At 44.7% G+C, this 25,203-nt stretch overlaps 1 protein-coding gene and 1 long non-coding RNA gene across 5 annotated transcripts in view; both read right to left on the bottom strand.

The window, feature by feature from the left end:
- Nucleotides 1-272: 272 nt before the first annotated feature.
- On the bottom strand, nt 273-1,856 carry LOC143981574 (uncharacterized). Its single transcript, XR_013274325.1, has 2 exons — nt 1,413-1,856; nt 273-1,370 (listed from the first exon to the last, which is right to left on the bottom strand). It is a non-coding gene; the product is annotated as an uncharacterized LOC143981574 (long non-coding RNA).
- A 1,416-nt stretch (nt 1,857-3,272) lies between these two features.
- The window catches only part of LOC143981573 (uncharacterized), a 96,195-nt gene continuing 74,264 nt past the window's right edge, over nt 3,273-25,203 (bottom strand). For all 4 annotated transcript variants that reach the window (XM_077479536.1, XM_077479537.1, XM_077479538.1 and 1 more), the window contains 2 exons: nt 16,737-16,967; nt 3,273-4,111 (listed from right to left, as the gene is read on the bottom strand). In XM_077479536.1, coding sequence (XP_077335662.1) covers nt 16,738-16,967 — 230 coding nt within the window. In that variant the 3' untranslated portion in view covers nt 3,273-4,111; nt 16,737. The remainder of the gene's footprint in view (nt 4,112-16,736; nt 16,968-25,203) is intronic.

The raw sequence follows: 25,203 nt of genomic DNA, 5'->3' as shown, positions 1-25,203 counted from the left end.
ACTGTAATCCAGTAACTATGAATTTCCAGCCTGTGCTGTACAATTAACATACAATCTTATATTCCCCCCCTGTAAACCACCAATACCTGCTATGCAAATGAAGAGCGTCAGGCATGTTTGTAGACCTTCCATAGATACAGCAGAGGAACGAGTGTTGTCACCCTAGGAAAGGAAGCTTGTTAATGTGGCAAGATCACAGGGGGAAAACAAAAGGGGTGAAAAAAAGCCTGAAAAAAAAACGCCAAAACAAATGCAGCCCCCACAGCTGAGGATTGGCATCCAGCAATATATTATTTTTCTGGGGTTTAGATACATTTTAAGGCAGAAGAGACACAAAGTGAGGAATAAAAGCCCATTCAATGGGAGATATGTACATTTACAACATTACAAATATCAGAAAATTGGTGTAAATTTCATTTTAAAAACAAAATGTAAAATCTTTCTATGTACAATGGTGGCCTCTAGAATAACAATGTTGTCACACTGATAGCAATATGGAAAGCAATGAATATTCCTTGGCTCTGGGTGCAGCAAATATGAAGGTGCAGAGGATTCCATTTAGTAAAAGATATATAAAATGTTACAATGTAATAAATAATGAGAAGAAAAGGAAAGCTATTGTTGCTGCTCCAAGGCCTTTGCGGTGCGTCGCTCCTTCGGATGACCGGGTGGCAATGCAGTCACCAAAACATTCCACGGTCCGGAATAACAGTAAGTGCAATGAAAAGAAGCCGCCGGCACACTATAAAATACCCCCCCCAACAAATTGTAAAACTTTATTGTTCCAGACAAGCAACAAAAAGTGATCTTCATTTGTTGTGGAGGGCAGAGAAGAGACGGTAGCGGCACTTATACATTTATAAGGCAACTGTGAACATTCCTTAAGTGTTAAAAAAAAAAAAATTATAAAACCCTGGGGCCCTTTTTTTTTCTTCTCCTTTTTGTCCCAGAGGGTTTCTCTTATTTCGGTGAGGTCTTGAACCCGTACATGATATTCTTTGGCATATGTATACAGAGATGCACTGATATATCGGCCGTCAAAAATAGGTTTATCAGTGTTTTGTTCATAAAATAAAAAGAAAAGAAGGATAATGGCATGCGGTGTTCCACTGACTGCAACGCAAAATCACGCTCCCGTTGGCCTCAATGCAAACATGGCAGCTACATTAATTAAATTAACCACTTCCTGACCAGCCGCCATCATACTGCGGCAAGGTGGCTGGAAAGCGCGAACATCCGTAGGCGTACGCCGGTCTGTGCATGCCATATATATGCCTCCCTATACTGCATCCGCAGGCATGAACCCGCCCCCAGGTCCGGCGGATTGGAGGTCTGCCCGCGCTTGCAGTATAGGGAGGCAGAACGGGGATCTGCCTATGTAAATAAGGCAGATCCCCGTTCTGACAGGGGACACAGATCTGCTGTTCTCAGTGCTCTCAGGTAGTGTCCCAGGTAGCCCACGCCGCCCTACAGTTAGAACACGCTGAGGGAACACAGTTAACCCCTTGATTGTCCTCAGTGTGCCAGTGTCATTTATACATTTATCAGTGCTTTTTTTTTGTATTATGTAATAAATGTCACTGGTCCCCAAAAAGTGTAATTTGAGGTTCAGATGTGTCCGTCGCAATCCCACAAAAAAAAAAATGCAAATCGCCATTTCTAGTGAAAATAAATAAATAATTAAAGTTCCTAAATCTATCCCATAGTTTGAAGGTGTAATAACTTGAGATTTTTTTTTTTACCAAAAATATGTAGAAGGATAGAGATCGGTCTAAACTGATGAATAAAATTATTTTTAAACCCTCATGGTTTGCATTAAGGTGAAAAGCCTTCTGTAGTGTGCACCCCCCCCCCCCCCCCCCGAGCCCTCCCATTTTATTTTACCTGAACCCGATCTTTCTCTGGCCAGGAACAACCACACCAGCTCTAGCGGGTGTCTCGTGTCCTGATTGGATACATTGATAACAGCGTAGTCATTGGCCCCCGCTGCTGTAAATCAAATCCAATGATGTAGCACTGGGGGGGCGGGGCGAGTCCTGCATTCTGTGTAAATGGACAAAGATGCGGGACTCGAGAGCGCAACCACACGGGTGTGTCCACCTTAGCAGAGCGCTTTTCCAACTTGGACACTCGATGCAGGGCGGAGCCACCAGCACCGCCAGGGGGGCCCCAGAAGAGGAGGATCGGGCCACTCTGTGCAAATATAACTGCACAGTGAAGGAAAGTATGAGTTTTTTTTTTTTTTTAAACGAGGGTTTACAACCCCTTTAAGACGTTCTGCTCCACCGTTTTGTAGAGCACATTTTGAGTCATGCCAACTCATTGAAAAATGTGGAATTTAAAGGGTTACGTAGGGTTGACACCGACACAGATTAGCACAATTAATTTTTTTTTTTACAGGGTTGCAGTTGCTAAAAATACAAATTAACTTGCGTTCGCTTTTGTGATCATTTGATGCTTCCACAGGGAACACAAATGTTACCCACATCAACCGCCACCATTGTGGAAATTAGGGGGTCGTACTCAGGGAGGAATGTCCTTAAATTCTATACATCTATTATGTAGACACAGTATAGTTATGTTTTTTTTCCTTAAAAAAATTCTATATATATATATATATAGATAGATAGATAGATAGATAGATAGATAGAGACCTCAATACTGAATGGCAATGGCCCGAGACGAATGCAGGAACCTGGTTTACGATGTCACAGTCTGTTCTTATGGACCAATCTGTAAAAGCATGGGAAGAGCAGAAGCCGATTGCTTCAGCCTCTAGGGTTGGTGTTGGATACCGGTTGTCAGCCAATGGGGTCTCAGCCTGTACCCCCCTCCTGGTGGAGACCGGGTAAAGTTTTAAAACAGCATTTGGACGAATAGCCGCTCATCTGGTGCTGTTCGAAAATGGCACAGGGGAGCTCACGGTATATGGACAACCAGTACGGTATGCGTATCCCTCAAATTCGAGCAGCTAGAACACCTTCATCCTGTAGCGCACAACCAGGTCCCTCCTCTTTCTTTGTGTTAAACAAATAGGTGATGGTCTCTAGCTCTATCCTTCAATAAATTATCCCTACTTTTTTTTTCTTGACAAAAATGATACACCTGCTCTGTTGTAGACCTCCTGTAGCCTCTATTCTGGATACAATCTTAGTTCCATTGCTACTTTCTCAAACCCCTCTAAGACAGAAGAGTTACAGCCAACTCTTATAGGGTGGCTCTGATCACGAAGTATTCTCTACAAATGCTCCACATGAAGGACAGGCTTACCATAGGATTGTACAAACATCTTATGACTTTTACAGAAACTACATTTGGTCAAATCCAAATGGGGATGGAGGGAATTAAAGTACAAAAAAAAAAGAAGTACAAACATTGTAAAAATAAGACTATGGCAAATACTTCATAAGATCAACATAAATTCAACTGCTTCCCAGAACAATGAGCAGCTTTTGTTCTTCGGGAGGCACACATGGTGAGGTCACAAGATGTGTGACGAAATAGTTGGGTAAAGAGCTGTGAGATACGCCACAAAGTATTGGCTTATCAGTGTCCTTTTCCAGTTATACACCATCACCCTCCAATTATACCCATCATCCTCATTCCACCCATCATCTGCTGGGCCAGATTCCTCTTTGTACTGCCTGTAGCCTCCATTCTGGATGACCCAAGTTCAACATCATCAGCATCCCAATCTACAATGTTCCACAGCGGATCTTGACGGCACTTGAAGACACCACTTTCCACAATTCCAGCTCCAAATACTTCAACATCCAGGGAGGGGACGACCCCAGTCACCATTCACAGTCTCACTGCATAATACGGAAGCACAGACCGCAAGCTGCAGGTCATCACATTAGATGCTCAAAAAAAACACATTGCCGCATAATATAAAAATAAAAAAAAGCACAAGCATGAAAAAAAATAATAGTAATGTTCCTTCTTCCTGCTTGACAAGACAATACTGAAGTCCAAGTGGAGCCACTCTCCATATTTGGTGTGTGCCTCTGTATTTGGCGACAGAGGACTGGAATGGTCCTGCCCGTGAGACGTATGAGACAAAGTTCCATAGTACAGAAAGAGCCAAGCCTTCATGTGAGATCCTTCCATCCTAAAGGAAGAAAAATATGGCAATTCAGGGAGGTATCATGGAAATCTGCAAGAACATTAGACAAAATTTATACACAACAGTAATTGTAGGGCAGCGTTTATTGGAGCAGACACAGCCAAAAGATCTGAAGACTTTGTATTACGGGCCACCCGATGTCCCTCTATCTAACATAATAGAAGACATAACCAACATTGGTACAACTTAAGCAATTTAGCTGGATAAACTGCAGAAATATAGCTACCCGTGTTTGGTGGGAATTCATTTTGAAGAGTATTAAAAACAAACCCGACAAGCTCTACCCTCCAACCCTTGGACCATATTGTTTCACTGTACTGCCAAACCAGTCGGCCCATTAAAACTATTCCTCACCTACTAAATAGAGGTAGGTCTCTCATCCCCCACCTTATGGGATCAACAATCAAATCCCTCCTTGGTGCAATGGTTACATAAAGTTAATATTTGCCTGTTCTGTCCACCAGTTGTTTATGCTGGTTATTTGTACCTGTGTTGTTAAATTTACACGTAAAGGGTGTAATTTACATAAGACAATCATAAGGCTCCAGCTAGCATTTTTTTTTTTTAGTATTGCTGCAGTTGTTCTGTTTTGTTTGATTTACTGTATGTGTAATTAAGGGTGTTAGTAAGCAGGGAATTCTGGGTAAAATCTTCACAGGAAGTGAAGCAGCCACCATTCTTTAAGAAGATACTCAGGAAGCAACACATGTATTTCTCAATCTATCACCATTACCCCTTAGAACTTAAAATTTTCACCTGGCCTGTTCTAATAAAACTGAGATCAAAGAAATATGGTATCTGAAGTTTATGGCACAAGACGGTTTAGCTATCTGCCCTAGAGACAGAACAGTGACATTTTGTAAGCTGACCTCTAAAGGAAAATAAGCTGACTGCGGAAGTATCCATACAGTCAGAAGCTTTAAACCCCTTCCCGCCAAGCGTACACAAATGTGCGTACTCGGCTTCCGGGGGGTTTCCCGGGATGATGCCCGCACCTGCAGGCATCATCCCGGTACCGTTTTTTTTTACAGTGGACGATTGGCTATCCAGCCATAACAACCGAAGCGGCTAAAAGCCGCTCGGCTGTTATGCCGGAGGAGCGGGAGCGGACGTCCCCCCCTCCCGCTGCAGTTACCGGTGCTCCCACTCGATCGGGAGCACCAATTCACAATCTGATGCCTCCGGCTGCTGGGGAGGAACTGGAATGACCCTGTAATCGGCATCATTCCAGTCCCACGGAAGCGACGTCATACCGTTTACTCGGCTGCCAATGGCGCCGGTTTAAAAAAAATACAGTATACATAATCGCCGTTTTCAGCGATCTGACTACATTGAAGTGTAAAGGAGGGATCGAGGGTCTTTTAGACCCCTGATCCCTCCATAAAGAGTACCTGTCACCACCTATTTCTGTCACAAGGGATGTTTACATCCCTTGTGACAGCAATAAAAGTGATCAATTTTTTTTTCATTTTTAAAGAAAAAAAATGTATTCATTTTAAAATAACTAAAAAAAAATATATATATTTTTTTTAAAAGTGCCTGCCGTCCCCGCGAGATCACGAAGACAAAGAAAAAGCATACGGAAGTCCCGCCCGCATATGTAAACGGTGTTCAAATCAAACATGTGAGGTATCGCCGTGATTGACAGAGCGAGAGCAATAATTCTAGCACTAGACCTTATCTGTTACGCTAACACTAACCTGGTAACCGTAAAAAAAAAAAATATTGAGATTTTTAGGTACCGTACTTTGTCAGCATTCCACGAGTGCGTGCGATTATAAAGTGTGACATGTTTGGTATCTATTTACTCGGCATAACATTATCTTTCACATTATGCAAACAAATTGGGCTAATTTTACTGTTTAATTTTTTTTAATTTATGAAAGCGTCCCTTTTCCCAAAAAGTTGCGTTTAAAACACTGTTGCGCAAATATCGTGCGACATAAAATATTGCAACAATCGCCGTTTTATTCTATAGAGTCTCTGCTAAAAAATATATATATATAATGTTTGGGGGTTTCAAGTAATTTTCTAGCAAAAAATATGGATTTTAACTTGTAAACACCAAATTCCAAAAATAGGCTTAGTCATGAAAGGGTTAAAGAAACAGGTCTGCGGCAGGCAAAGTAAGAAACACGCTACACAGAGACGGGCTCTGTCAAGCAGCATTGATACTAGAACGGTCTCTATACAGCAAGACAGCTTCTTCCCCACAGCCACGTCTCACAGTGGGACATCTTAAAAAACACGTTTCGTGAGTAAGCGCATCTAGGTCATCTGTCGCAAAATGCAGCAGCCATCGCCCGTTCAAAAGCTGAAGCAGCAAGAGCCGGCGGCGCATTCACAGACCAAGAGCTACAGATAAAAAAAGAAAAAGGTCCACCTTGAAGCAGAAAGGGAGAGACAGGAACAAGAGAGAAGCAAAGACTATGCCTGGAGGAAGAGCTAGCCCAGCAGGAAGCACCTCAGAAATTGCAGCAAGCCGTTCTTAGAAGCCAACATGGAGAAGCTGGCAGTGGACAGAGACGCTGCCGCCACCATTGCAGAAGCTTTAGAAGCAACAGTCTACGATGAGCCAAGAGTAGGCAGCAAGATTCTTTGCAACGCACGTCAGATTGAGTCTGTCTACCAGCATTGTGACCCAAGCAGCATCCCACAACAAGAAATTAAACATGACGTCAGTGAGTAACATCAAATAAAGCAGCAACAAGATGACCCGAGACCCCAGTGCTACAAGCAAGAAAAATCTGACAGAGTTCCAGACTTTCCAGTCCCAACCAAACCTTCTACTACACAAGATACCCAGCCTTCATACAAACATCAAACACCAGTCCTCACTCCAAAAGGTGCATGCAACGACCTGGTACGAACTGCCAACATTATGCAAGTTTGAGCCCAGCATGCCTAAAGAAGAGACTTCCTGCCAGGTATGCCTTTACACCGCACCACAAATACACCAGTAGCCTACCCCAATGCCAATCAGGCTACTGTAGATTTTGACAAGTCCTTGGGTAACTAACTCTTTCTTTTGGCCAGGAACTTGGAATTCCGTAATCGCCTTCAACACTACAGGGCATGGTGATCCTCTTTCCAGGGTGTCATTCAAGGTCTAGATCTATCCTGCAGGGAACAGATATAACTCCTCGTAAAGTGGCTTGGCAATGATTCTGCTGAACACGCCAAAAGGATCAGAGACATTAATATAAACCACCCTGAGATAGGGCTTCCAAACATCTGGAACAGACTGGATAAATGTTATGGCTATAAAGAGTACACTGTTTAAAAGGATAGAAGACTTCCCAAAAATACCTAACAGAGGTTACCAAAGACTCAGAATTCATTGACCCGTGTATGGAGTTACAAGTTGCTAAAGCAGATGGAGACCTACCTGGCCCCTCTTATCTTGACTCTGCTAGAGGTATTAACTCCTTAGCACAAAAACATCCTTATGAGTTACACGAAAGATTGATTACTCATGGCTGCAACTACAAACAAAAAACACAATGTGCCTTTTCCACCCTTTAGCGAGTTTGTGGACTTTATAGACAGAAGAGCAGGAATGAAAGAGGACCCCAGCTTCATTTTTCCAATGTCTTATACCACTTCTTCTGGCCCTAAACAACTCTGAGCTCCAGTAGCAGTGCACACAACTAACATTTCTTCCCACAGATTTGCAGAGTCTCAGCCAGAGGATCAAGACAGCAACCTTACTAAGTTCTGTCCTCTACTTAAGATGCCACATCCTCTTCTGAAATGCAGAGCCTTCAGGACAAAAGCCCATCCAGGATCGCAAAGCTTTCCTCAAAGAGAACAACATCTGTTACAAGTGCTGCTCTTCATCCACACATTTCACCAAGAACTGGAAGGTCAGTATCAAATGTACAGAATGTGACAGCACAGAGCACAACACAGCTCTACACGCAAGGCCTACTCCAAGAACTTTCCCACCTGTTCATAGGGACAAGGAGCAAGGCAGGGAGACCAAAGACTCTAGTACAGATGCCATAGCAATCACTTCACGGTGCACTGAAGTCTACAAAGGAAGTACAGGTGGCAGATCCTGCTCTAAAATCGGTCTTGTGAAAGTTTACACAAAAGGACGCAGAGACAACCTTAAGGCCCCAGCAGCCCTTACACTCTTAGGACGTGTGCAGTTACAGCAGAAATGGCGGGGAGAAGAGCTGATGGCCTACAAATTGAATCTATGGATGGCAAGACATGCCTACCCTTACCGACCATAATAGAGTGCAACCAGATGCCAGACAACAGATTAGAGATACCCATGCCAGACGCAGGAGCTCCCCAGACTCACTTGAACCACATAGCACATCTCATACCAAAACTAGATGATCAGGCTCAGATAATCTTACTCCTAGGGAGGGATATCTTGCAAGTCCACAAAGTAAGAAAACTGATCAACAGTCCTCAAAACGCCTCATATGCCCAAAAAATGGATCTCAGGTTGGTCATAGGTGATGTTTTCCTGGGAGGTGCACACAAACCGGCATCTGTTAATAACCTGCTCACTAGTAGCCTCGAGAATGGTCGTCCTTTTTCCAACCCTGTCAAAAATCACACCCTCATAAAGGAGCTACCACACAACAACCCTGTACCTCTTCCCTTCCTAAGTCCCCTTTGTGACAGCAATACCTATGATGACCAAAGTGACTTAGGAAGCACAGTGTTCAAGAGAACAAAGGAAGATAAACCAGTTAGCAACGTCCATTGAGGATAGGCTCTTCCTAGAAGTAATAGAAAGGAGTATGGAGAAAGACAGGACTAATAGCTGGGTTGCACCTCTTCCCTTTAGGCCACTAAGATGACGTTTGCCTAACAGAGATCTAACATATAAACACCTCACTTCCGTAAGACACAATCTTAAAAGGAAACCAGTGATGGGAGAACATTTATTTTCCTTCATGGAGAAAATATTCCAGAATGGTCATGCGGAGATAGCCCCAAACCTTAAAGACTCAGAGGAATGCTGGTACTTTGTTGTTCAGGAGAGGGTCAGAGAGAACATTGACTATTAGGAGTGCTTTTCCACTTTCGCAAGGATTCAGTCGCATTCATGGCAGACATACAGCAAATGTGCTCTTGCTTTCTTGTTAAAGAAGAATACCGCAACTTTCTGAGGTTTCTAGGGTTCAGGGACAACAACCCTTCTGGAGACACAGAATACCGCATGCGGGTGCACGTATTTGGCAACAGTCCTTCCCCTGCAGTTGCTATATATGGCCTCAGGCCCTCTGCTAGAGTGGGAGAGTTAGAGTATGGGTCAGATGTTAGACAGTTTGTGGACAAGGATTTCTATGTAGACGATTGCTTGAAGTCACTACCCACAAATGAAGCTGCAATCAGTCTCCTCAAAAGAACTCAGGCAATGCTTTGCTTGTTCCAACTTAAGGCTCCACAAGATTGCTTCCAACAGTAGAGAAGTTTTAGAAACCTTTCCTGTCCACGATCATTCTAACGAGTTAAAGGACTTAGATCTAGGCACAGACTCGCTTCCCATGCAAGGCTGCCTTGGTTTGCTTTGGGACTTAAGATCCGACACGTTTACTTTCCAAGTAAACACAGAAGAAAAACCCTTTACCCGTAGAGTTGTCCTGTCTACCATAAACAGCCTGTATGATCCTTTGGGCTTTGCAGCACATGTCACCATCCAGGGTAAAGCACTACTTATCTTAACCTGTCATTAGATTGGGACCACCCTCTCCCCACCGACAGGAAGGACCTGTGGCTAGAGAGGAAGGACTCACTAACAGCTCTATCCAACCTTAAAATTCCACGACCACATGCTCCTCAGTCATCTGCTGATGTTCAGTTGCAAAAACTGTTTTCGGGTGCTTCTGTTAAAGCAATTGCTGCTGTAGCTTACCTGAAAACTATAGACACTAAAAGGACAATGCCACATAGGGTTTGTAATGGGGAAAGCAAAAACCTTGTACCACTTCCTGAACACACCATACCCAGGCTGGAACTTTGTGCTGCAGTATTTGCCACAGAGCTAGCTGAACTCATTGCAATCAGAGGTCTGGTGAAACTCATTCGCTCTGACAGAGGGTCTAACTTTGTAGCAGCAGTAAAACTTCAAATTCCTTCTAACTAGGACATTCTCAGAGTAGAAAGACACTCGAGTAAACACTGCAAGTGGATCTTCAACCCACCTCACTCTTCTCACATGGGAGGTGTTTGGGAGAGGATGATAGGCGTAGCCCACAGAATTCTTGACTCTATCTTCCTACAAGTAAGAACTGCAAGGCTTACTCACCAATGTTTAGTGACATTTATGGTAGAGGTTACAGCTATCATTAACGCCAGACCTTTGACATCAATTTCAAGTGACTTTGAAGATCCAGTGGTCCTCACACCTGCCATGTTACTCACGCAAAAAAAGACTAGTCTTGCAGGTGCTCCAGCTGGAGAGTTTTGTGAGAAGGAGCTTTACAAACATCAATGGAGACAAGTACAAACCCTTGCCAATACCTTCTGGAGCCAGTGGAGGGAACAATAGCTATCTACTCTATAAGGAGAAAGTGGCACACTGAAATGCCTAATCTTAAACCCGGTGATGTTGTGCTCATGAAAGATTGCCAGACACTAAGGAATATGTGGCCTTTAGGTCTGGTCACCAATGTACTCCCAAGCAAGATAATCATGTCCGTAAGGTCGAGGGCAAGATCTTTCAACAGAATGAGGCTAAAGAATTCTTAAGACCAGTGACAAACTTATTCTGTTGCTTTCTACAGAGGACTCCGTTAGTGACATCACTTGATGTCAGACGGGGAAGTGTTCTGTCCACCAGCTGTTTATGCTGGTTATTTGTACCCGTGTTAAATTTACATGTAAATTGTGTAATTTACATAAAGAATCATAAGTGGTGTACAGGCTCCATCTAGCGTTCTTTTGGTATTGCTGCAGTTCTGTTTTATTTGATTTACTGTATTTTGTAATTAAGGAAGTTATTAAGCAGGGGATTCTGGGTAGAATCTTCTCAGGATATGAAGCAGCCACCATTCTTTGAGAATACACTCAGGAAGCAACACATGTATTTCTCAATCTATCGCCATCCCCCTTAGAGAACTTAAACATTTACCTGCCTTGTTCTAATAAAACTGAGATCAAAGAAATATGGTATCTGAAGTTTATGGGCCAAGAAGGTTTAGCTATCTGCCCTAGAGACAGAACATTGCCTCCTAGAGGAATTAAAATGCATCTTAAAGGGGGGATCAATGGTCGGCATTCCAAAATATGGGCCCATTGGTTTGAACTTAATGTACATCTTCTCCTGCATAAGGAAATTATTTCAGAAGCTCCTGACTTTTGAAAGGTTCTTCTGTGTTAACTTAAGCAACAGAGGTCTACTCCACCTGAGGTTGGCTTCTACTCTGCGTTCCCACCCATCTCTCCCCTTCCTTCTCACTTTATTCTCAACTTATTCTCTTGCAACTCTTAAATGTGAATTTTTTTTGCCTCTTCCTTTTTGACCCAAATTCAGGCACCTTACCAAGTTTCCTGTGGTGTTTTAAAGCAGTTGTATGCCCAAAAAAAAAAAAAAAAACAAACTAAGGCAAAAGCATAATGAGCCAGTATGCACTGCATACTAGCTCATTATGAAATACTTACCTTAGACCGAAGCTCCCACAGGGCTGCCCTGTTTCCTCTGCATTTCTTCTGGGTTTGCGGCTCCGGTGCTGCGAGTGGCCAGAGCCACAATGTCGTCACTTCTGCGCATGCCCCCTCCGTTCCTGCACGACACGCTGGACCTTCACTGTGCATGTGCTGCTGACATCAGAGGGCTGCATGCAAGGTGAACATCTTCTAAACTGCAGGTTTAGGAGATATTCATTTTACCTACAGGTAAGCCTCATTATAGGCTTACCCGTAGGTGAAAATGACCAAGGGACAATACAACTGCTTTAAGATTACGTGAACCTGCTGGTTCTTGGGGATTTATTTTTCCTGTACCATTTTCTTATAGCATACTTTGTGAACCTTTAATTCTTTTACTGTGTATTGTTAAAATGCACAAAGTAATGCCCTCACCCGCCATGGCCTGTATGCACGCTCACCACACAACCCTCCATTGCTGAAGAAGAAACATGGTGAAGCTCAGTTAAAGTTTGCTGCACAACATTTAGACAAGCCTGTGAAATATGGGGAGAATATAGTCTGGTCAGATGAGATCAAAACTGAACTTTTTGGATGCCATAGTATACACCATGTTTGGAGGTCACATGGCACATCACCCCAAAAACACCCCCCCCCCCATACCAACAGTGAAGTTTGGAGGCGGGAACATCATGGTAACCAACTTCCCCCTGATAATGTTTTGGGGCTCTGACCTCGCCTTCTTACTATTAATATATTTACAAAAAAGGTTTGGAATTTTTTACTCTTCTCTGCCTTCCGTAGTCTATTTTACCTGCTCTGATTGGGTTCTTACCATTCTTATTGCATTCCTTTTAGTGTTGGAATGCTGACAATGAACCATTGATCTTTTACTTTTTAAAGGGCATTTTTTTTTTCTCATTTCTAAAAAGGTTGTTCGTAGGAGAAAAAATGGCCTTTAAAAAGTATAAGACCAAGGGGTCATTGTCTGCATTCCAACACTACAACGAATGCAATAAGAATTTTAAGAAAACAAATCAGAGCAGGTAAAAAACTGAGAATGCATGAGAGAAGAAAAAAAAAAACATTTTTTGTAAATAGATTAATAGTAAGAAGGCGAGGTCAGAGCCCCATAAAACATTATGAGGGGGAAGTTGGCAACTCTTCTAAATGCTTTATTCTTCTCAGTTTTTACAAAGGAAAAGTGGAGGTATAGAAACCAAAACTTCATCATTAGTAAGGCACCCCATACTGCAGTAACAAGTGCATCCACCAGCGCTTTTTCACTCACTGCTGAGACCGCAGAGGACTCATCCACACTATCAGACGTGTCAGGGAGCGAGATATTAAACCTCCCTGGATGGGGCAAGGCCCCGGCAGTATCAGGTGAGGGAAGTTTCCTCCTGGGTCTTTACCCACACACTACTTCCACCCGGGATACTAATGACTCAAGGACCGCTGTCAGTGCAACCATGGGAAGCTGGGGTTCCGAGAGACCTGCCACCTCCAAGAGGGGAATTAGTGGGTGAGATGAGGCTCCATAAGGAAAGAAGACCCTGTAGTACAAATGAACCTTGGCACCACTAAGGAACACCCCAATGGCCAGGTTACCCATCAGCAGAGGGAGATACACAAGGACCCCCAAAGAGACTACAAAAACAGAGGAGTGCCGCAATTTGGATCCAGCAACACCAATATTGGCATCCATTTCATATATCCCAAGACAGGAAGAGAAGCATAGGGGAGGAGGAGCTCTAGCATCTCCACAAGGTTCTGGTCATCTCTAGCGTCTAGGCTAATGAAAAATGGCTGCCATGACATCATTGGCTACACAAACATGGCCACCAGCCGGAGACCAGCCAAGACCAACAGAAAATGGATGCTGTGACCTCATCGGCTACACAAACATGGCCGCCAGCTGGAGACCAGTCAGACCAAGCCGTGATGTCAACAGGAAAATAAAAATAAAAAATGTGATGCGCTAATTTCAAACCATAAAATAATCGTAATAAGCCACAAATATGCAATTATAAAATACAAAGTGCAACTGTGCATAAATTAGTCAAATAATGCTTCTGTGCATATATAAAAGTGATAGCTAGTGCATAAACCATAAGGTGACTCTATGTGCAAACAAACGCAAATTTGTCATATAGACCAAAATACATACATATATAAAGTGTGTAAACTTATTGCAAAATGTATATAGTGAAGCAAAGACAGGTAGTGCAAGGACCATAAAGTGACTAAATGTGCAAAAAACGCAGATTTGTCATACAAAACCTAAAAAACAAAAACATATAAAGAGTGGATATACTTAAAAAGTGTATAAAATGAAGCAAAACCAGGTACTAAAATAACAAACAAAAATAAAATGTTCAATTCAAGTGACCAGCGTGATTGAAGATAAAATGTCCCATACACAGTGATGTCAACAGACCACCCAAAAACGTCCACCGGTCGTTTGACATGCTGAAGCATGCTGCCAGGATCCGCTCTGTGCTTTCAACATTGCTGCACCCTCTGCAAGGGGACCCCCTTCAAAAAGGTACTGTACTCCACCAGGCAGGGTGAACATTTGAGGGGACACCGCTGTGCACTCTGCACTGGGACCCCCAAACTGCCCACTACCTCACACTGCACACACAGCAGGGCATGCACCTAGGGGTCTCCACTGCACCCTCTTCACCAGAACCCTCCCCCATGCCTCCAGGGCAGGACACACCACCCAGGAGGGAAATGGCAGGGGAGACCCCCAGGGGTCTCTGCTGCTTGTCCTGGGACTCCCACCAATTCATGGGGGGGACACAGTTTAAACCAGGGGACTTTAGGACGGGAGGAGGTGTCCTGCAGACAGGTCCGACTATCCCTGGACGGTACCCACATCCACCCCAAACCACACAAAGGGGAAAGAGGGGACTGTACTTACCGATTCATGGGGTGGGTGACCCTGCAGATAGAACTCACCTCCACTGCCACCAAAATGGGGGGATATCGGCCAAGGGACCGCTGTGACTAGGACCAGAGCCCATTTGTATGTGACCCTGCGAGACATTTAACTCGCGGGCCAGCCTCCATCCGTTGAGGCTATGTCGCGGCAGACCTAGCGCGTAGCTGCGCTCTGCACACGTTTGCTGGCTTGACTGGGGAGACGACTGGATCTAGATTATCCAGCCCATCCACCAGCCCCGGCAGTTGATTGCAGATCTCCCAGGAGAAAAAGCATGGAAAAAATAAAATTTGCTAGGACCAAAAGAACCCAGCAAGGAGTTAGGTCCTTACTCTTGACTAGACAAAAAATAAAAACTGAATACCTAGAGCAGGGAGGGGGTTATGTATGGACTGAGGACAGCCCATGGGCATAGCCAAGTTTTTTTTTGTTCTGCCTTGTCCTACTCCTGCAGAGGCAATATAACCCAATGGTCTGGATTAAGGAGGCACTATGTCCATCGATGAACGAAAGAGAAAATACTTGAAAAACTGAACGCAAATAAATCACCAGGACCAGATGGCTTACACCCAAGGGTTCTCAAAGAACTTAATCAGGTACCGTTGTTTCTATTTTTTATGGACAGCTTAAGACAAGGGTCCTTAAAAAGGACCCTGGCCACAGTGCCAATGTGCACCCTGTGACAGACTCACCCGGGAAAGAGGCTTTTTTGAGAGGACTGAATGCCAGTCTCTTGCATTGCGATCATGGTCCCTGCCATTTGGGGGAACAGTTCCCTTTGTGAGCAGTATGCCTGGGGACCCCTGAGGTGGTGTTACTTTGGAGTCAGGCCAAGACACACAGACTCTGGATATGTATATGCCATATTAGCAATAGTGACTGAAACATACTGTTAGATGCCAATATCATCAACTCCAGTCACCTGTCTGTTGTCTTGTATAATGTAAATGAGTCTAGTCTGGCTTCACACAGATTCTAAAGAGTATTTCACCCATTGTTTGTGCTAATTAACCCTGCAATTAAATGAAGGAGTCCAGTGTTGATTTAGATAATTAGCTCATGTCAATTCTGTTTCTGGTTACAGTTATATTGTTAGAATAATATGAGCAGGAGGGAGGACCTCTTCTACTGTATTATAAATACTTGTCATTTTGGTTCTAATAAATCAGTCCATGTTAGCAGTGAAACTAGTCTCGTCTTGTTTTGTGCCTGGGAGCGGGCGGAATATCTGATATCTATATTCAGACTGGGAGGAAGTGATATATGACGAAAGAACTCAAGCGGAGTGTAGGGACGTTTAGTCACACACCCCAAGCAAGGAACCGAAGCAGGCACATGACAAGGACCCCTGGCCACACTTCGCATGCACATCCTAAGCAACGCACCCTAGCAGACACAATAAGGATCCCTGCAACACTGCACATGTACACTCTAAACAAAGCACACTAATAAACTGCCATAAGAACAGCACCTGAGTGGACACATTGAGGATCCTGATCTCAGTGCACATGCGCAACCTAAGCTGGGCTACTGAACAGGCACATAATGATAAAGACCCATCTGTGAGCATGTATATTAGAGTGGCTTTAATAAATCCACCCCATCCCCCATAGTGTAGCCCATCTCATTACATACCTTCTCCCCCATGCAAATGGATCTTCATGATGTGGCCCTGCTTGACACCATACAGTCCTGTGTAAGTCTCCCTTACTAGTACGCATATGTGCTGTAACCACACATTCTCAGAGAGAAGCACTCCCCTGAATCCCTAGAGACAGCCATGAGTACTGCTCCCTTATAGAAATGAATGGAGCCACAGTGCATGTATTCATCAGCAGCACCAATATAAAATAATAAAATTCTGAGCACTTCTTGGATGCTTGGAACAGAAACTGGTCTCAGAGCTTTACAGTCTTAAATGGCAGGCGGTGGTGTCACAATCACACATTGTAAATTCATTCCCCAGCGTAGGGCAGACTGACAGACACTAGAGACCTTTCTGGTTGTAGAATAATGCAGAAATGGATAGGACACCTGCACACTCACGTTATAAACAAAGGTCAAACTGCTGTTTCCAATCTTCAGTGTAGACGGTGTATGTGCCCTTATCCTCTACTGTCACATCCTTTATCGTGAGGTATCCATTTTGACCAGGTGTAAATCTGTCACCAAAGTACTTTACTGGGGAACCTTCCTTCTTCCAGATGATCCCAGTCATGTTGGTCCTCTTAATGGGGTGAAATGTGATGCTTCCGATGGGTTGGCTCTCTGTGTCCCCTGCAGGGAGAAGACATATTAATATAAGTGCTCTTGGGGGGGGCGTATGTAAATTATTTAAAAAAATAAAATAAAATAAAAACACACACAAAATAAAAAAAAAAAAAAACAATAAAAACACACACAGCCCATTGGAACCTATAGACCATTTGGAGTGTAGTTAGAATATCTGAGGTAAACCTGTCATCACAATGATGCCCCTTAACCAGGGTATGTAAAAAGAAAAATAATCCTTCTAGAGCACATCCTCTGATTCCTACAACAACTACACATATCCAACTACTGGCTTTTTAACCGGTTCCCGACCAGCGTACGCCGATGTACGTCAGCAGAATGGCACGGGAAGGCATATTGGCGTACAGGTATGTCCAATCTTTAATGCCGCCTGCTGGTCGGGACTCCCCTGAGTCCGGTCGCGGGTCCCGCGGACTCGATAACCGCGGGCATACCCGCAATCATCTCACGGGGTGGCTGAACGAGGAAATGCCGTTGTAAACAGCATTTCCCCGTTCTGCCTAGCAACTATTGACGCTGATCTCTGTTCGATGTGATTGCAGCAGAGATCAGTGTTCACTAAATTAAAGTCCAGTCCCCCAGTTAGTAACACACCCCTAGGAACACTTAACCCCTACACTGCCACCCACTGGTTAACCCCTTCACTGCCAGTGTCATTTACACAGGAATCACTGCATTTATATAGCAGTGATTGCTGTATAAATGACAATGGTCCCAAAAATGTGTCAAAAATGTCCGATGTGTCCACCGTAATGTCGCAAGTCACAATAAAAATCGCTGATCACCGCCATTACTAGTAAAAAAATTATTAGTAAAAATGCCATAAAACTATTTTATAAACACTATAACTTTTGCGCAACCCAATCAATCGCTTATTGCGATTTTGTTTAACAAAAATATGTAGAAGAATACGTATCGGCCTAAACTGACGGAAAAAAATGTTTTTTTTTTTCTTAATATATTTTTGGGGATATTATAACAAAAAGTAAAAAATGCATTTCTTTCAAAATTGTTGCTCTATTTTTGTTTATAGCGCAAAAAATAAAAACCGCAGAGGTGATCAAATACCACCAAAAGAAAGCTCTATCTGTGGGGAAAAAAAGGACGTCAAGTTTGTTTGGGAGCGACAATGCAGAACTGCGCAATTGTCAGTTAAAGCGACACAGTGCTGAATCGCAAAAAGTTGTCTGGTCTTTGACCAGCAAAATGGTCCGGGGCTAAAGCGGTCAAAGATATAGACTTCAGCCTGCCTCCAATTACTAGTCCAGCAATGTGAATGGTAGCCTCACAGATCACTAGAGAGGTGCAGTGATCTTCTAACCTCCAATCGTGGCCACTAGTCCTTTACAGGGACCTCGAGGTAAACAGTTTATTACAATTACCAAAGCCTATGATATATTTGCACGTTGCACTCATATCCCCTCTGAAGAGCCTTTTCTACACTGAAGAACTAATCTATGACATCGATTCTCCTAGTGGAGCTCCTCCATCCCCCTTACTCATTTTATTGCCCTTCGTTGAACTCGATAACGTCTCTACCAAGGATTGTTGACCAAAACTGAATTGAATATTCCTGATGAGTATGAACCAGTGTTTTGTAAACGGAGGGGGGTAGAATAATTTATCTCTGGAATGTTTGCCCTTTTTCCTGCATGAGAGTAGCCTACTGGCTTTTTTAGCTGCGGCTTGGCATTCCATGTTATCGTCCGGTCTACAAGCACCTTCAGATCCTTTTCCACCACTGATCCTCCTGAGGAAGCCCCTCGCAATGTGGGTAACTTTACATATGTCAACATTAAAAACTTCATCTGTCATGAAGCTACCCAACCCTCCCCACTATTGCAGCGGTCTCAAACTTGCGGCACTCCAGCTGTTGCAAAACTACAAGTACCATCATGCTTTTGCCTGTGGGAGTCGTGCTTGTAACTGTCAGCCTTGCAATGCCTCATGGGACTTGTAGTTTTGCAACAGCTGGAGGGCCGCCAGTTTGAGATCCCTGCCCTATTGTATTGAGGTCTTCCTGTAAAGATATTCTATCCCGTGATTAATTTAGTATCACCAAACAGTGAAATGGAGCTCCCGATTCCAATTTCAGATAACCTGTCCTTTATCACCACTTTCTGGATGTGTTCTTGTAACCAGTTCCCTATCCACGTACATACAAATTTCATCAACTCCAACAGACCTTATTTTATAGATCAACTGCTTAAGGACTGCGGCAGGTTGGTTCCCCTGGGCAAATCTCCGTAGGTTTACATCAGCCGCTTTAAGAGCGATAGGGGGCGCAACGCCAGAACTGATGCGCGTGGCCGCGACCACTCCACAGAGACCCCTAGTGTCAAGCCCATTCCCTGCTACTGTAATTTATACAGTACAAGGTCGCACAAACGCTCAATCATCAGTTAAAGCGCTGCAGTTCTTGATCGCAAAAAAATGGCCTGGTCATTAAGGGGGCAAATCCTTCTGGTCCAGAAGTGGTTAAAATGTTTACGAGGTATAAAATCTAGATAAACTATGTCCATTAGACTTCTACCAACCAATTCCTCACTTACTTTCTCATAGAACTATAACAGGTTGGTTTGACGAAAACGGTCTTTCATTAATCTATGCTCGTTGTCACTTACCATACCGCCATCCCCAACAAAATTTCCCTTACTATAAACTCAAATACCTTACATACTATTGAGGTTAGGCTGACTGGTCTGTATTATACATCTCCATCCTTTTTTTGTAAATTGGTAGCACATTTGCTCTATACCAGGGATATGCAATTAGCGGACCTCCAGCTGTTGCAAAACTACAATTCCCATCATGCCTCTGCCTCTGGGTGTCATGCTTGTGGCTGTCAGAGTCTTGCTATGCCTCATGGGAGTTGTAGTTCTGCCACAGCTGGAGGTCCACTAATTGCATATCCCTGCTCTATACCAAGCAGTTGCTACCATTCCAGTCAGTAAGGTGCATTTAAAAATTAGAAATAATGTCTTGTAGGACGAATAAATACATTTGTTTAACCACTTAAGGACCAGGCCTCTTTTTCAGATTTGGCGTTTACATGTTTAAAACATTTTTTTTTTGCTAGAAAATTACTTAAAACCCCCCAAACATTATATTTTGTTTTTTTTCTAACACCCTAGAGAATAAAATGGCGGTCATTGCAATACTTTTTTCCACACCGTATTTGCGCAGTGATCTTACAAGCACTCACTTTTTTGAATAAAAATAAAACAGTAAAATTAGCCCAATTTTTTTTATATTGTGAAAGATAATGTTACGCCGAGTAAATTGATACCCAACATGTCACGCTTCAAAATTGCGCCCGCTTGTGGAATGGCATCAAACTTTCACCCTCAAAAATCTCCATAATCTACATTTAAAAAATTCTACAGGTTGCATGTTTTGCGTTACAGAGGAGGTCTAGGGCTAGAATTATTGCTCTCGCTCTACTGATCGCGGCGATACCTCACATGTGCGGTTTGTCCGCCGTTTCCGTATGCGGGGCGCTGCTCATCGGGACCGGGGGGGGGGGGGGGGGGGGTTATTTTATTTTGATTTTATTTATTTTTACACTTTAAAAAAAAAAAATTAATGGATCACTTTTATTCCTATTACGAGGAATGTAACATCCCTTGTAATAGAAAAAACATGACAGGTCCTCTTAAATATGAGATCGGGGGGGGGGGGGGGGTCAAAAAGTCCTCAGATCTCATATTTGGACTTAAAATAAAAAAGTCATTTTAAAAAATTACATTGAAAAAAATATACCTTTAAGAGGTATGGGTGACGTTTTGATGTCGCTTCCGCCCTCCTATGGTATAGAGATGAGTGAGGGCCATCTTAGCCTCACTTGTCTCCATACTCAGCTAGGAAGAGGAGCCAATCGCCTCCGCCACTACGGACGGCTCCGGTAAGCGGCGGGAGGAGGGTGGCACCTCTCCCTCCGCCGATAACTGTGGTCTCGCAGCGAACCTGCCGCGGAGACCACCGTTATGGTACACAGGACCGTCCTCCTGTAAAGAGGGATATCTCGGTTGTGGCAGCAGCTGCCTCCGTTACCGAGATATCCCTCTTCAAAAAGAGGACGTACATTTATATGAGGCGGTCTTTAAGTAGTTAAGATGATTTTTCTCCCCAAATTTCTGTACATCCCCTCCAATTCCCCGGTGTTTGCGACTATGAGGATTTTCAAACATATTGACTCTATTATTGTTAGTTTTTTGTGGGGATCACGAGCCCTCAGGATACCTCTGGCGAGCCTGAAGTTACCCGTCACAAAGGGGGAATGGCCCTTACGGACTTGTGTTCCTACTTTTTTTGCCTCACAATTATCTTTCCTGCACTGGCCATTTTTTCCCCAGTCTCCCAATGCCACTACTTTGTTGGAGGCAGTGGTTGCCACCTCACAAGAAACCCTGCAAAATATGGTGTATAGGAGAGGGGGTTCTGGGAAGAAAGGTGGGATCAGTCATGGCACTACCTGGGAAAATATTCCACCTTTGTTCCCAACGGAGAAAGGATGAGCCGTTATGGCCATCTCCAAATAACCCCTTATGGGGTAACAGATCTTTGGGGGAATTTATTAAACTACCAGATGGACAGGTGACCTGTTTTTAATCATGGAGGCTCAGCATCACATGTGGATGGTAACCGAGCGGCTCTGTATGCCAACACATCCCACCTATGAATGCCCACCACTTCACCCTCCCATCAAGGCATTTTTTAAATTTGCTCCCAAGAACCAGCCTATTGCTTGCAAAAGCACCAAGGGCTCTTGAGAGGAGTACTGAGGCCGGGTGCTGAGATGTTCTCAGGAAGCTATGTACAGACGCCCACCAGCCGTGTGAAGAACCATGTCACCTGGTGTCCATGGTTTAGGACAGAAAGAAGGCAAAACAATGTCCTGGTTGAGATGGAATGAAAAGACCCACCTTAGGGAAAAATGATGGCTGTGGCTGAAAAACCAACCTGTCATGGAGAGGTAGCAGGAACATTTTGCCACAGGAAAGAGCAGCAAATTCTGGAACTCTGTGAGCGGAAGTGGAAATAAAACCTTTTTGAGAAAGGACTAAAGAAGGGGTTGGAAAAGGGACTAGTAGATCACTTCCCTTGGTTGCTGACCTCACAGCATGGAGAATAGGGGTGGTGGATAGAGGAACCGATTAGGGGTGCACCGAATGGGTTTTTTGGTGCCGAAACCGATACCGAAAATGAAAAATACACTAGGCCGAAAACCGAAACCGATACCGAAACAGCACCGATACCGAAACATATTTAAAGAAAAAAAATTTTATACAGGAGATGGTCAGGGACTGGCGACATGGTACAGGAGACGGTCAGGGACTGTCGACATGGTACAGGAGACGGTCATGGACTGTCGACATGGTACAGGAGACGGTCATGGACTGGCGACATGGTACAGGAGAACGTCAGAGACAGAGGATGTGGTACAGGAGGTGTGCCCGCATACTGCAGCCAGAGTGTGCCCCCATACTGCAGCCAGAGTGTGCCCCCATACTGCAGCCAGAGTGTGCCCCCATACTGCAGCCAGAGTGTGCCCCCATACTGCAGCCAGAGTGTGCCCCCATACTGCAGCCAGAGTGTGCCCCCATACTGCAGCCAGAGTGTGCCCCCATACTGCAGCCAGAGTGCGCCCCCATACTGCAGCCAGAGTGCGCCCCCATACTGCAGCCAGAGTGCGCCCCCATACTGCAGCCAGAGTGTGCCCGCATACTGCGCCCCCATTCTGCAGCCAGAGTGTGCCCGCATACTGAGCCCCCATTCTGCAGCCAGAGTGTGCCCCCATTCTGCAGCCAGAGTGTGCCCCCATTCTGCAGCCAGAGTGTGCCCCCATTCTGCAGCCAGAGTGTGCCCCCATTCTGCAGCCAGAGTGTGCCCCCATTCTGCAGCCAGAGTGTCCCCACATACTGCGCCCCTATACTGCAGCCAGAGTGTGCCCCCATACTGCAGGCAGCCTGTGAAGGGGAGAGGAGAGCGGCGTCCGCTGCCTGTGTGGTCACAGCGCTGGGAACATCACAGCTTTCATTTCAATAGCTGTGTGTTCCCGGCCGAGCCGTCACACACAGCCCCTCCCCCTTGTCCGGGCACTTTGATAGACAGATCATCCGTCCAATCCTGCGGGTGATCTGTCTATCAAAGTGCCCGGACAAGGGGGAGGGGCTGTGTGTGACGGCGCGGCCGGGAACACACAGCTATTGAAATGAAAGCTGTGATGTTCCCAGCGCTGTGACCACACAGGCAGCGGACGCCGCTCTCCTCTCCCCTTCACAGGCTGGCTGCAGTATGGGGGCACACATTGAAATGAAAGCCGTGATATTCTGATGTGATGTGGCTCTCCTCCGCTACAGGACACCCCCCATGATGGGCGGTACCAGGGGCGGGGGTGGAGCCACGCCCCCACACAGGCCATGCCCCATTTTCGGCTCCATTATCGGCCGTTTTTCTCTTTCGGCAATTTGCCGAAAGGGGCATTTTCGGCCGATATGTTTCGGCGGCCGAAATTTCGGTGCATCCCTAGAACCGATGATACCTGTACTTTCCTCCCTGCAGCAGCTGAAAGCCAACAATGCCAGCTTCTCCTCCTCTTCCTCCCACCAACATTCAGCTGCTGTAGGGAAGAAAATACTCAATGCCACCCCACCTCTCCAGGTTCCTCTTTCTGGTGTTAGCTGCCCCCCCCCCCCATGTGCTCCCTTGCCCATTCCCCACAGTGCTGCCAGGGTTCTCCTTCTCACCACTCCCATCAGCTGCTGCGGGGGATGATTTCAGGGCAGAGAGCAGGAAGGGGCCAGTGCAATTTACCGACCCCTTCCTTTTCTGAATGAACACAGTCAACGATCAATACTTATCACTGACTAGGTTTTTTTATGACTGAAGCACAGTTTGTAAACAGGAAGCCGCTCAGCACAGAGCACTTCCCAACCATTCACTGTCCAGTGCAGCTGAGGCTGCAGAAAAGGGAACTGGGGAATCTTTGCTCCTCAGTCTTCTTCTGTATATCGAAGGACAGACATCAGGGTGTGTTTAGATCCCTATTTTTCACCAAAGTGGAATGGAAGAATCAAACTCCCTTGTGTCTCAAGACCCTGTCTGTAACCGCCATGCCATTAAGCCAATGACTAAAAAAGGAAGGAAGATTGGAGCATGAGACAGAAGGTCGGGTCAATCTGGAAAATCCAAAGCTGTCACCAGAATTCCTTCTACTCTAATCCTGCGAAGGAGACTAGGTATAAAACTATAAATGGCTGAAAGAAAAATTGGGGAGAGAACTGGTTCCCTGGTGTCCCCAGAGCATCCACCACAGCACTTGAGGATCCCTGGGGATGAATCTGCCCAGCTTTGCACTGAACTTGGAAACCAGAAGGTCCAAGTAGTATGGATGGTAGACAGTGCAGTAATATGGAGATCCAGGATTATTTCCTGGACCTAGAGATTGTGCAGAACTCCACCCCAGCCTTTCAGGCTGGTGCCTGAAATTAAAACACTACAGGATAAAGGGAGGAAAGATTTTCTCATCTCCAGCATCCGTTTGGAAATCCACTAGTCCAATAACAGTATTGTTAGGTTTTTAACAGAGAGGAGTCCCAAAGCATTCTCCTGTTCCATACAGCCAATACATTCCATTGGTGGGACCTGGAATAAACATGGGTGCAAAGGGCACTGTCTCGAAGGAGGCAACCAACCTCAATCGTCCAATCCAATCGTCATGAAAAAAACCAGGGTCCCAAGTGTGCATCATGTGAAACACAACACTCTGCAGCAGAGAAGCAGACTATTCCTTCCAAAATTGTCCAAGTATCCTATATCAGGAATAACTTGGGCATGCAGTAGCCCGAGAAACAGGCCAAAACCCTGCTGAACACCCTGAGAGCCGGGTCACAAAGAGGCAATCCACCACTGCAATTGCAGGACTTGTGGAAAACATTAGAACATGCAAGAAAGCATTTTTGAAATCCACCAATGTCAGGCGACTACCTGTTGAAAAGAGATCACCACAGACTGCCATTGATTCCATGTGGGGCATCTATATTAGCAGAGAAATCTCGTTATATCTCTAAAGCTCCAAGATGGGATGAACATCACTATTTGGTTTCAGAACCGTGAAACCCTTCATCCTCTGGAACTGGAGTGATCACTCCTTGAGATAGAAGAGGATCATGAGATTATACATTGCCTTGAAAAAGAATTCATACCTCTTGACATTTTC

The sequence above is a fragment of the Lithobates pipiens genome, unplaced genomic scaffold (assembly GCF_037356315.1).
Source record: "Lithobates pipiens isolate NorthernLeopardFrog02 unplaced genomic scaffold, aLitPip1_a1.2 Scaffold_16, whole genome shotgun sequence".
NCBI lineage: Eukaryota > Metazoa > Chordata > Amphibia > Anura > Ranidae > Lithobates > Lithobates pipiens.
The sequence above is the reverse complement of the archived record's forward strand: the minus strand, read 5'-3'. Positions and strand labels throughout refer to the sequence as shown.